Source organism: Eubalaena glacialis, chromosome 2 (genome assembly GCF_028564815.1).
Source record: "Eubalaena glacialis isolate mEubGla1 chromosome 2, mEubGla1.1.hap2.+ XY, whole genome shotgun sequence".
Lineage (NCBI taxonomy): Eukaryota > Metazoa > Chordata > Mammalia > Artiodactyla > Balaenidae > Eubalaena > Eubalaena glacialis.
Window position 1 is genome coordinate 102,340,167 of NC_083717.1, and position 13,887 is coordinate 102,354,053.

Sequence of the window (13,887 nt, forward strand, 5' to 3'; positions counted from 1 at the left end):
AACATCTTTATTGAAGTATAATTTCTTTACAATGTTGTGTGAAGTCGCTTTATTTTTAATAAGTGCTTTTCCCCACCACAGATATTAACGAGTGTGAAACACCTGGGATCTGCATGAATGGGCGCTGTGTCAACACTGATGGCTCATACCGATGTGAATGCTTTCCTGGACTGGCCGTGGGTCTGGATGGACGTGTGTGTGTTGGTAAGGTTGAAGCCGTAACTAGATGTACGATAGAGATCCACCCTCTGTCAATCAATAAAATCCGCCAATAATAAATGCACTTGACTGTAGCAGATATGATACAATTAATATTTGTGGGGCAACAAACCAACAGGGTCAGTTCTTTTCTTGTATGACATGGATATTAGCTTAAGGGATAGAAAGATGAGCTGAGATAAATGAAAACCAAGGGAATCCCCACCTCTCCTTCTCCCTTGTCTTTCCTAATCACCTAGCTGTCCTCAATTTTCTCCAACCCTCCTTTGTTGATAATAGTCTTTGAAATTGACCTGTATATGCCCATTATCTCATGGTGAACATTTCATTTTCATCTAGGGAATTAAATGTCCCAAGCGAGGTATAGAATGCAAAGGAGGATATGGATAAGTAAGAAACTTATATGATAATAGTTTTATGTGGCTTTATAAGAAGTTTGAGATTTGTTGATAAATAGATACAAAGTTTTTCCAAATTATTTTTAAGAAAGGTAGTCGGTAGACCCTTTGAATTGGGAGAGGATTGGACATAGCTGGAAATCCCCTCCTGGTGGTAAAGATGATACTGCTTAGTTAGACCAATACCTGCAGATTTGTATAAATGAACCTTTTACAGATTAAACATCCTCCTTTTTGAAAGTACATCTAATTCAGATATTCAATAATTGCATGTTTATTTTGAGGTGGTCTGTATTTCTAATAAAGATCTTATTTATCATAAGGTGAGATTGAATGGTCATCCATCATTCATTCAACATTTATTAAGTGCCTTCTCTGTACACTCCTGGGGAAGAAAAACATGAGTGAGGTATAACCCTAGCCCTTAAGGACCTCACAGTTGGGTAAACCATAATAGTCCCTAGAGAACTGAAAGAGTCTAGTAATTGGTTTCCAGTGCTTGGAAGCTGAATGCAGAATGATTTGTTTCATTTTGTTTTCCATTGGGACCTAATACCAGAGGCATTCTCTGTGAGTTAGAACAGGGACAATGGCTAAATAAAACCAGCTTCAACTTTGACCTGGGGGGGTTCCCATCTGTTTGAAGTGATAGTATGATGACAGATGCTTCTTCCTGTGTAGACACACACATGCGGAGCACATGCTACGGTGGATACAAGAGAGGCCAGTGTGTCAAACCCTTGTTTGGTGCTGTTACCAAATCTGAGTGCTGTTGTGCCAGCACCGAGTATGCTTTTGGGGAACCTTGCCAACCGTGTCCTTCACAGAATTCAGGTATGTGGTGTCATGGGGATGCCCTAGTACTCCCAGCCTTCCGCCACCATCTGCCGTCTTTGCATTTTTGGAAGTCACGGGGAAAGATTGCGTCTGCTCTCCAGGTGCATCATGTACCTTGCTGGGGTCTTGGCAGGGGCTGCTCAGCCTCTGCTCAGACGTTCCTCACAGGCCGAGCCATCACTTGGATCAGGCAACACATTCATGCCTCCCGTCTGAACTCCTCCACCTCAGTAACAGTCGTGCTCTTTAGGGTATGTGCAACTTGCCTTGTTTTCTAAAGTAGCTTCACAGTGTTTACATTTTGTAGGAACTATTATAAAAGCAGAATTCTACAGAGTGTAAAAGTAAATAATTTTCAGATTACCTGAATGTTTCCAACTTTTTTCCAAAAGGCCATTTGTGAATTTTGTTCAGATACTTCATGCTGGTTTAGGTGTGCTTTTCCTAAATGATTTTATTCAACTCTAGGGAAAAAAGTGTTTTTCTCAATTTGAGTGACATGGCATAGCGAAAAGAAAACTGGTCAGTGAGTCAGAATGCTGCTCCCCAGCCACAGGCAGACAAATTACTTAATTGGAGGTTCAGTTTTTTGTGGATTCTTGTTTATTTAGGAATTTTTCTCACCTAATTTCAAAAGGATTTGAGATGGCTTACATTAGTAAACAATTATAAAATAGAATAATATGGAAAAGGGATCTTCGTTTTTTTAATCTACAAAATGAATTGTCTTAGGTAATCCAGAAGATCCTCTCCAGTTGTAAATTATTTGTTTGTAAGGCAAAAATAGTTTATTGAAATGAAAGCAATAGACTGTCAACATTTGAACGTAATTTTAAGGTAGCTTGGCAGTTGACTTCTAATGTCCTAAAATAGAATAAGTCCTAATATTGAAAACATGTAGCTCTGATTGGTTGGTTTACATCTAAGATTCAGTTAGTTCATTTCTGGCCTAGACACTATCAATTAAAGATGAACTCACAATTTTTAAACATTTGCCATTTTGAAAATGGTAATACTTGAAATCAGACAGAAATTAAAATGTATTATGAGAAGTTAGAGAAAGTTAAGTGGAAGACTTTAAAAGTCTTTAAAATGGGGGAATGCCAGTTAAAGAAAGAAAGCTTTATTCTGGATGACTGCTTCACCCATTTTATATATGATTACTAACAATTAAATACATGTTTGCAATAATACTTCGATTATATAGTATACAAATATAATTCTATCTAAAAAGATACTTCCATGCAACTTTACAGTTGTATATTATTAATATCATCCTTTTAAAGTAAAGTTTGTTACTTTAATTTTTCAAAGTACTTTCCTTGCATACTTTGAATTTACAAGATAGATGGGTATCCTAAAAACTGGTACAAGGATACAGGTGATTTGTCCATGTCTTGAATGAGTAGAATAGCCAAAGCTTAGAATCCAGGATCCTTGGTGCATATAGTTTTTTGTTTTTACATTTTCCTCTGGACCAATTACATCTCCAAAGAATTCTTATGCTACATAGGAAAATGAAATATAAAAGATGACCCAAAGGAACCAAATTTCTTTAAGCAGTAAAGCTTAAAGAGAGTTACATTTGAAGCTCAGTTCCACTACCTTCTGTTTTATATTTGAATCAATTTCCACAAAAGTGGTCCACATGTGGAAATGGTTCCATCCCGTTTGGCTTCTCCACCTCTTTGATAGATGAAAATGCCAAATCATGAAGGATTGAAATGTAGGATGTCCCTTATTTCAGGAGAGAGGAGGGATTTTAAAGGGGACTGGAAATATCCAGAAGGAATATCTTTAGTCAGTTTAATGAGAAATTCTAACCACCTAACATCTAAAGCTCATCTTTGTGCTCTGGAAGTCAAATAAACTATATGTGTAGATACATCTCACTGGCTGCTGAGCATTTACTCCTTGTAGAAATCGGTCAGTTAAAGCCACAGAAGAGTAATGATTAGGAATTTTCTCTTCTGTCCTCATTCCACTGTCTCCATGGCACAACACTGAGTTAGCTCAGCAACACCTGCCATTTATTAAGTGCTTGAGTTGTGCTGAGCACTTTACATGTTCTCTCAGTAAATCTACAGCACTATCATGTGAGTTGGGTATCATTTTCTACACTTTATATAAGAGGGAAATAGAAGAGGGAAAGGGCTTGCTCTCAAGACCCTCAGCAATAAGCATTGTCATCAGCATTCAAACTCATGCTGATCTGAATTCACTACAGAGTCTAGTACCAGATCCTGCCCAAATGGAAAAGAATAATGACAATAATTTACTTCCATGTAGGCTAAGCATCAGCTAATTTAACGCTAATTATAAAACTGCTTTCAGCAAAACTGGCATGATTTTGTTTTTCCTGTTTTATTGCTTACCCTATTTCACAAGTGCTTTAATTAATTGCTGATGTGAGAGAATAAAGAGGATGTATTTCTTTCTGCTGCCAGTCCCTGGCTTTCAAACACAATGGCAGCCACCTTCCCATTTGTTCCCTTTTTGGCTCCTTTTAAGATGATTTAAAAATTAAGGGATTTCACCACTTTTCTCAAATTTGTGTTTGGTAGAAGACAGAGGCTCTGAAGGAGTCAACCTTCATTTTTTAATCTGTATAACTCCTTTGCATCCCCTGTCATCAGGAATGCAATTTTCTAGAATGTGGAGGTATAGAAACTATTTGCTTCAGCACCGAGGTACAGGTGGCCTATGTAAAAAAGCCCCATCCCTAATATTCACTTCTCCTGCCACCTAAGCACAAATGATCTGCATTTGACCATGAGATTCTGTAGTTGCCAGAAACCATGGGCAACTAAGGGAAACTTAGTTTCTTTTCCTTGGATTAAGTGTGGTTCCTGTTAGTCCTCCATTTCCATCATTCACTCTTAGGTTTATCTAAATATTGTTGGAATTGTGTATAAAGCATTGCATCTATTTTAAGAAATAGAAATCTGATTCCATCACAAATTTGGGAACATATTCTATATACCTCCATTTCTTCAGTAAGATCCAGTTTTAACATTATGCAATACATTTCCTATGGATTTATATAATAGAATGAATCTGGCATCCTGATAAATATTAACTTTTAAAATACACATAAATGCAAGTGTAGATACCGTGTTATTCTTGTGAGGGGAGACTAGAGAATTTGCAGAGAGAAATGAGAAAATGTTAAGAACTTGATTGTACTGAAAAAAATAGCTCGAACTAAGAAAAAAATTTATTTCCAAGATGGTAGGAGAGAGTTTTATTAACAGTTAAGAAACCACATTTTAACAGGCACATTTCACTGTAAGTGTAAAGTGTTCCCTGGTGAAAAAAATCAAGCCATAGGAAAAACACCTTTTCCGAAAGTGCTTGTACAAGGAATTGCTGGAACTCACGTATATCCTTATAAGTCGTTTTCCACGGTGATTGCGGAGCCTTTAAAATAGGAGCCTGGTGTGACTCCCCTAGGAGATGCCTCCTTTTCCGTTACCACTTTATTTCAGTTCCACTCACTTTGGAGGAAATGATGTGTGCAAAGCCAAGGGCAGGATTGACCTGTTCTGCAAACAAGGGAATCATTTACTATCTGTTAATTTATTGCAGCGGAATATCAGGCGCTCTGCAGCAGTGGGCCAGGAATGACGTCAGCAGGCAGTGGTAAGGACTTAGGACTTGTTTTGAAATTTACTAAGCGTGTGCAGAGGCAGCACTGGGCCTTCCTGTGGGTTTCCACTTGGTCCCTTTACACCAGTCTGGTACGACCCCCTTCTCTGGCCATCACTGCGTGATCTACCTGGGACACTTAGAAGCTCCCAGTGGCAGAACAGCTATGGCACAGCGGGTCCTGGGATTGCTGGGTGTGGGTGTGGCACTCATTACTGAAGGGTTGGGTGCTCTCCCAGGGTCACTGATGTGAACGAGATACAGTGACCGTGGTGGCTCGTTCATGAGAAGGGGCAGCCTGGCCCTCCTTTGGATCTACCACTATCAAGTACAATTCAGGGTTACGAGCTCAATTGAACCTATGCACATTTTGAACACTTTCTTAATGGTCAAGTGCTCAGTCGTTCTCAGATGGCAGTAGGGAGCCATCTTGTGTTTTGTAGCAGGTGGTGATAGCAATTAACTGAGTTGGAAGAAAATGAGATGTTTAAGTGTAGAAGTTAGAAGTAGAGAAATACTGGTGCCATAAAAGAAATTAAAGGGGAGAATTGGAACAAGTGTAAAAATAGGTGACAAGAAAGAGGAAGGGATTACTTTATTAATAAAAAACTAAATGATTTGATTCAAGAGAGTTCTGGGAAAAAATTGACTGACTGAATTGATTGTCAGTTCATTCTCTTGATTGATTTCATTATTATGTGTGGATAAAGAAAGGGCGAGGTGGATATTTGGAGGAGAAAAGAGGAGAAGTAAGGAAATGTATAATGAATAAGGAGTTAGTGCGGAATAAATAAGTTGTGATACGAACCTGGATAAGGGGAAAAAAAAAAAGGTCAACCTTGATTTATAGAAGAGTCGGGCAACAAGATTTGAGACTAGCCACTCACTGACTGTCACTCGGCATCACCCTTGACTATTAGAGCTCTTCTCAGGCTGTGAGCAAACGGAAGAGGAGGACCCAGCCTCATCTGGACAGAGTAGCAGAGGCTTTTCCAGAGTAGGTGGTGCTTGAGCAAGCTTCGGACCAATGTGCAGGCTTGCTCCAGACATTCCCCACACAGAGTGAAGAGGGCATTATGTGTTTATGGCAGAGTAAGAGATTTAAAGTGAATAAAGAGTTCATATTTTAATTTAATCTGGAGAATCCTGTCGAACCTACGAAAGTCTGAACCACGAGAATGACACAGTCACCTTGTTTTTAGGCCGTTAAGTCTGGTGGCAGTGTAGAATGTAGATTGAAGAAGGACAGGCTGATGGCAGGGAGACCAGTTGTAGGAACCTGGGCTCTGTATTTGATCAACCTTTCCACCTTGATGTTTGGACAAGAAGTCCAGGAGTTCTCCTCTTGATTAAGGATTGGTAATCTTGTAGTTCTAGCTCAGATGCCAAGTTCCTCTCAGGGACTGGTGGAAGGAAGACTTGAGTCAGAATATCTTGTAGTGAGAAAAAGGGATCAACTTTCTCATCAAGGAGAAACTTTATTTTCATGAGGTCCTAAGGTCTTTACAGTTATTGTAATGTTATTTTTTGATAGTTCATTTGATGTTTACTTTAGAATGTTAATGATTTTGAACTTTTTTTGTGTTGTAGATATAAATGAATGTGCATTAGATCCTGATATTTGCCCAAATGGAATTTGTGAAAATCTCCGTGGGACCTACAAATGTATTTGCAATTCAGGATATGAAGTGGATTCATCTGGGAAAAATTGTGTCGGTAAGACGTTTCACCTGTTTTCTAAGACATTTCATGCATCGTGCATTCTTTCTTCTGTTGCCTGAGGGAAACTGCTCTTGAGTAGTTTAAAGGACTGGACAAATGGATGCTCTACACTTTGGGTGTCAGCATAGCTGAATCCTGACAATTTATGTCTTTTGTTTAACTATGTAAAGGATGGAACATGGCAACTGTCCCTCTCATACAGCGTGCAGTTCTCTAATTGTGCAGGTTGAAGCCGAGTGCTGCCCCTACGAGATGCCTTTGTTATTAGGGTGCTGCTAATTGTCATTGTGCGCAAAGTAGATATAGCAGTTATTTTCAAAACAACAGAAATCTTACTTTGAGCATTTTCACCTGCTTTCCTTCTAAACTATGTGGCATTTGTACTCACATAAAAAGAACTCACAGTAAATCAAAGTATCTTCTCTCCCCCCCATTTAAATCAGCTTTCACCTGAGTTTCAGGCTAAGCAAGTACCTAAAAAAATGGAGGATAGAAGCAGGTCATGGGAATCCACAGGCTTATCACAAAACCCTCTTCTTTCGACTGCAGGTTTCTTTTTCTCTCCCTAACTTTTATTGCTGGCCTAAACCTGGCCCTTCCTTCTTTATGGTCTACAGTTGAATTTTGAGAAATGATTTCTTTCTCTCTCACACCTTTAATTTTAGGGCCCCTTTTTTGGGGGTACAGTTGTTATATGAGCATACATGGTACTTTCAAACTAGACTCAACTCAAAAAAAAGTTTTACTATTTCATTTTTCTGTAGGAGCCTCTCTACATTGGCAGACATGAAAAATCATTATTTATTTGGGCAGGCCAGAAAGGCACAGAGATGTTTTAGCTTCATCCAAAAATCACGCAAAAGGGAGAGTTTGGGAGGCAGAAGGGATTCTTCCTTCAGTGCTTTAGTGTCTACTCCAAAGTTGGACCCATTATCATCAGGTCAGAAGTATGTTCATATTTCAGATTATGTTCAGAGGTGCGAAGCTAGGAATCAAAGATCCGCTCCAGCCACTTCCCACAGAGTTCCAGGGACTGGCTATTTTATATCTTAATCTTTAATTCCTCAAATTAAAGTTCCAGATTCTTCTGACATCATCGAAATTTAAGAATTGCAATACTGACCTTTTTGGGAAGTATTAGCATTCCTTATATGATTTTGACAGAATTCTCTGCATGCTATTTGCTCAGACAATACATAACTTTATACTTGATTTTCCCATATTTTAAGAACTTTATAAACACAGCCCTCCATATCTGCGAATTTTGCATTCACGTATCTAACCAACCTCAGATTGAAAATGTTTGAAAAAAAATTCCAGAAAGTTCCCAAAAGCAAAACTTGAATTTGCCATACACCAGCAACTATTTACTTAGCATTTACATTGTGTTAGGTATTATAAGTAATCTAGAGATGATTTAAAGTATATGGGAGGATGTGCATAGGTTATATGCCAGTACTATGCCATTTTATATAAGGGGTTTGAGCATCCACAGATTTTGGTAACCTGGTGCGGGGGGTGTCTGGAACCAATCCCCTGCAGATACCAAGGAACAACTGTTAGTTGCTGATTTAAGTATATTTACTGCTGTGAACCCATGCAGCTCTCCAGTGCTGAATTTGTGTATCCTTTATGTAAGGGCTACTAGCTTGTCAAATGGTAATCTAAGCAGAGTCTCTCAATGTATAAAACGTCTCTTGTGAATATGTAGCCTATTTTGTGGGTGGAGTGATGTACTTTAGCTCAAAGAGGTATAACAAACTGTTTAAGTTCTACATTTCCTAAATTATCTAAGTAATACATATCAAAAGTTTGGTTTTGCATCAGACTTGCCTATTATTCAGCTGAAAGCAAGGAATTTTCCTCAGCTCTCTGAATCTCGAGTCTAAATTCCTCATGACAATTATAAACTCTACAGATTGCTTCATACTTTATAAACATAACTGGAGACCACTTAAATTATTCTAAAGAAGAGACACCCATCCTGGAACTAATACTTATCAAAGATGGACCATACTCTCTAAATATTTATTTAGTTCCTTAAGACAATAGGATTAGTCCTTTTAATTCTGGCACAGTGAAACAATTATATAAATATTAATGATTTCCAGCAAATCTAGGTTTTCTTCCTGCTAAAGAAAGAAGAGAATTAAATAGTGTCTGGTGACTTTAGACTTTGTAGATACCTAGTATAGATAATCAGCTCAAGCCCCTATTTTTCTAAAATAAGTAATTTCAGCAAAGATCAATGGTAGAGGAGTTTTGCCTCTTTCCTTGAATTAATCATATCATTATGACCTTAAAAACTTAGCCTAAAAATGCAAAGAAATTGCATGCAAAGGATGGGATCTTTTAAAAGTTCATGTTTTTTGTTTTCCAGATATTAATGAATGTGTATTGAATAGTCTACTCTGTGACAATGGACAATGTAGAAATACTCCTGGAAGTTTTGTCTGTACCTGCCCCAAGGGATTTATATACAAACCTGACCTAAAAACCTGTGAAGGTAAGATGTATTTTTGTTCTTATACCATGTACTTTGCTGCCTTTTGGAATGCCACTGGAAAACCACGAAGGTAAATTAGAGTCACTTCTATTTTAGACAGTTGTGTCACTTCATTGAGCTTCTGTGATCCTAAATGACATTCCTATGCATTTTGTAAGCTACTGATGGTACTTACCTGCAATTGGTATTTTATTTGCCATTTATTTTGCATTCAAATGCCATTTAAAAGTATTCACTTTGTATTTCCTGCAATTGGCATTTTATTTGCCATCATTTAATAGATGAAGAAAATATTAGGTATGTGCTGTTTGAGTTAGTAATTCAGAAATCACACTTACATTTGCTCCAGATTTTCTGAATAAAAAGATTCAGCCATGTGTTGAACATAGAGATGTGCTCAGTTATTATTTTTGGCATTCCATCTGGCCTAGAAAAAAAAATCTATCTAGGTCAGCTTTACTATCTAATGAAGAATATGTGGTAGCAATTGAGACCAAAGTTTAAATATTCATTTGTGCCCAAGACTAGTTTTTAGCAGTAATGTAGACCTGTTTTTATTTCAGACATTGATGAATGTGAATCAAGTCCTTGCATTAATGGAGTCTGCAAGAACAGCCCAGGCTCTTTTATTTGTGAATGTTCTTCTGAAAGTACTTTGGATCCAACAAAAACCATCTGCATAGGTATTTGTCTTTCTGAGAATGATTTTCCTATGTTTATCAGTGCTGCTGTATTTAATGTCTGCTTTTATTGCAAAAGGGTTTCAGTATGGAAGAACAAAGTTTTAAATGATCATTATTCCTTGTTTCATGATGCTATTCTTGCTGTAATTCCAATGCACATGTTTGAATTTTTGATATAGATTCTATTGTCTATTAAGTATCATCACCCCCTTGCCCCTGCAGAAACCATCAAGGGCACTTGTTGGCAGACTGTCATTGATGGGCGATGTGAGATCAACATCAATGGAGCCACGTTGAAGTCCCAGTGTTGTTCGTCCCTTGGTGCTGCCTGGGGGAGTCCGTGCACCCCATGCCAAGTTGGTAAGAGAAACAGGTGCTGCAGCTCCTGTGCCCACTGGGCACTTTGCTCGGAAAGGGGAAGTCGAGAACTTTGTTCATTTAGGTTCACACGGGAATTTTAGAAGATTTCATTCTGATGACCTCAGTGAAACATGTGGTTGAATAGGAAACTAAGAGAAGTGTCAAGGACAATAATTTTATGTGATTTGGTTAATTTATTGTTTTCCATCACCACACTGTAATGTAGTTATCTGGAGTTGCTTTCCTAGATCAGCAATTCCTATTGGCTCTCTCAGGAACCTCATGATTAGGGGTCCTGAACTTTTTACAGGCGCAGATTTTCTTCCCCGCAAAATTATTGATGTAAAGGCACCAGTGTTCATCACTAAACTAAAGTTGTTGCAAAGCTGAGGTTTGAGAGCCTTGCTGATTCAATGTTTAGATATATAAATGTGTGCATTTATATAGTGTGAATGCTGCAGGGCATGAGATCTTCCAGTTCTAGACTTTGTTTTCCACATTCATGTTACAGTAATCCTATAGTGTGATTCATATTTTAGGGCTAATAGCAAGAGAGAAATTGAGTCAATTTCCTTCTTAGTCATCACCTTAGTTTGATCTTTAGGGTACCTTTGGGTCTTTTAGGATATCTCAGATGAAGTGAGCTTTATTCAAGGAGACATTTCATTCTTCTCCTTCACCTATGCAATCTCAGAGACACTTTGTCGTCTCAGACTTATTCATAGCAATAAAATCGGTTTCATGTTAAAGGTCCTCTTTCGTGTTTCTTATACCATGTCATACAAAGTCTGGATATTGTTATCTCAAATTTGTTTTTTGCTTTTTGTTTGTTTTTTGGTACAGATCCCATATGTGGTAAAGGCTATTCAAGAATTAAAGGAACACAGTGTGAAGGTATTTATGATTATTTATAAATCATAAATTTCTGTGTGCATGAAGAATGCTTGTGTTAACTTGGACTGGATAAAGCTGTCATATAACTTCCCAGTGAGAAATGTGTAGCAGGGGAAAAAAAATAATGAGAACTGCCGAACATGACAGACGTGAGCTTCACAAGCATATATGCTATTGCTAGCGTCAGATCCCTGTGGCCAAAGGGCAGGGTGGCTGAAAATGCTTTAGGCTGACCATAGTTTTGAGTGACTACAATTTCAAACTGCTATCTATGAGGAAGACAGAAAAGGAAGTTTTTGATGAGGCTATAAAATTTGCATTTTTCTTGGTTTGTCCTGGTTTTTTTTTGTTGTTGTTTGTTTGTTTCATGGTCACAGATGATGAGAAGGACACACTCTAGTGCCTCATTTTTGAAAGTCTACATGGATTCTCTCCAGTTTCCTGTGATTTTTTTCTCATGGAGTCCCAGATAGACATAGGTCAGGGTGACTAACACAACCTGACATGACACAGCAGCTGAAAAATTTTTAAAACAGCAATTAGTCCCATATGTGGAATGAAATGAACTTTTTTTCTCAGCTAAAATAAAGAGGAACACTACATCCCCCACCCAAGGTCTTGCTTTCCAAATGATGACTGAATCCTTTGGCCTCTGTCTGGTCCAGACCCACTGTTAATAACTTATCTGACCTCAGCAGCACATTTTGGTACACAAGTGGCCACAACAAAACAAAACAAAACAACCCAAAAAAGGTAAATTTCCCCCTCCCAATTTATTTCTCTTATGAGGAAAGATTTAGAATATTTTTTTCAACATCCCTGGCTTGGAAAGCTATTTCTTCTAAATAGAGACACAGTGTGTGTGAGTTTCTTGACTAACGCTCCCCTTTTTTGGCATTGGCAAGTAAGTGCCTTTCTTTGGGTTACCTTGATGGTGAATATTTTTCCAAAAAAAATGTGCAGAGAACATAATGCTCTCCATTAAGCAAACTGGGAAGGACTAGTACATTTGAGACAGATGCAATGAATGATGAATGAATGAACGTGAGCATCTTCCACCGCTCCCCAACTCAAGCTGGGACCACCAAGGCTTTGACAGAACAGCCTGGGACCATTGCTGAGTTAGAACTAGATACGCACTTTCTTGGGATGTCTCAGCACTTCTCAAAGGAGACTCTTTTGACTGGCCCCACATATTCCTCAATGATGGATTTTTTTTCTATGCTCATCTTCAAGCTATTTCTTCTTTGCTAGTTTGAAAGACCAGGGTTCTCTTTCTCTACTCATTTGCAGCCCTCTGGTCTTGTAAAGCTAATTGTACGGCCCCTGGGAGCCTTACCTGAGATGTCTATAGTACCCAGACCTGTCCCCAAGAACTCCCACCAGCTCCGTGTCTTTACAACTCAAAAATTACTCCCTGAGACTGATGGAGAAACTTTTATATCTTTGGTAATAGGTGGGCTCAGTCTGGTTGCTTTTCAAACATCCCAGAAATTCTACATGAATTATTTGGAGGCAAACTAGTTTTGTAAACTTATCAGGTTTAAAATGATCTTTTCAGTTGTGGTAATAATATGACTCCATGAATGGAATGAAGTAGAATGATGTTATACAGATATATTAACTTCATGCTTTTTTTTCCTTCATAGATATAGATGAATGTGAAGTGTTCCCAGGAGTATGCAAAAATGGCTTATGTGTTAACTCTAAGGGATCATTTAAGTGTCAGTGTCCCAGTGGAATGACTTTGGATGCCACAGGGAGGATTTGCCTAGGTAAATACTGTTCATTACTTTTCTAATGAATATTTCTTAACGATTATTAAAAACTCAGTTAACAAGATAGAGCTGAATATTTGGTTCCAAGTACAGACACACACACATCCCAAATTCAGCATTTCTATTAGGATGCATTGTGGTTTCCTTGACAAATAGCCTTCGTGACTCAGCTCTTTATTAATTCTTTATAAAAAGAGTAGAGAACATGTCAGTGAAGAGGAACTTAAGTTCTTTATTGTTATCCATCACAGTTATTATTCTAGAGCTCTTAAATCTGCCCTCCATGGGCCATGGACAGAGAATCCTAGGTGACTGGTAAGGAGAACACTTTTGCTTAATTGGAAACTGTAGCCTTAGCCTGCTAGGCAGGGCTGCTGTAAGCCAGAAGGACAGGTCTTTGCAGGAAACTCTTGTGGGTATCAGGAGTGAAGAGTGTAACAGCCTGAGGAGTGAACCTGAGGGAACAAAGGCTGTTGTCAGTATCAGCCATGATGAGATTCTCCATGACAACTGCTAGAACCCAAGTGACAATGATGTGGAAGAGACTGGACACCAAACCCTGAATTCTTAGAAAGCTGCCCTGTGGACTCATAGTGGCAGCAGATTTGAGATCCCACAGTCATGCTTGTGGGGTCTTAGGCTTATTCTGGTGTACTACTATGGCTTCTGACTGCCAGGAATATGTCCTTTGGATCACTGGTTTCCATGACGCTGGAAGTGATGCTCAGCCATATTGTGTATCTGAAACCACTCTGAAGAGCATCTTTAGTGAAGGACCACTGTAGGTGGTTGAAAGAGCGGCGTGCAGTTAAGGGATTTGCATCCTTTATGAATTAGAATTA

General features: G+C 38.5%; 1 protein-coding gene across 1 annotated transcript in view; it reads left to right on the forward strand.

Moving 5' to 3' along the window:
* Window positions 1-13,887, forward strand: part of FBN1 (fibrillin 1) — a 250,589-nt gene that overhangs the window by 145,064 nt on the left and 91,638 nt on the right. The window contains exons 16-24 of the mRNA XM_061180331.1: window positions 82-204; window positions 1,299-1,451; window positions 5,043-5,096; window positions 6,693-6,818; window positions 9,205-9,330; window positions 9,894-10,013; window positions 10,236-10,373; window positions 11,217-11,267; window positions 12,917-13,042. Of these exons, the coding sequence (XP_061036314.1) occupies window positions 82-204; window positions 1,299-1,451; window positions 5,043-5,096; window positions 6,693-6,818; window positions 9,205-9,330; window positions 9,894-10,013; window positions 10,236-10,373; window positions 11,217-11,267; window positions 12,917-13,042 (1,017 nt within the window). The remainder of the gene's footprint in view (window positions 1-81; window positions 205-1,298; window positions 1,452-5,042; window positions 5,097-6,692; window positions 6,819-9,204; window positions 9,331-9,893; window positions 10,014-10,235; window positions 10,374-11,216; window positions 11,268-12,916; window positions 13,043-13,887) is intronic.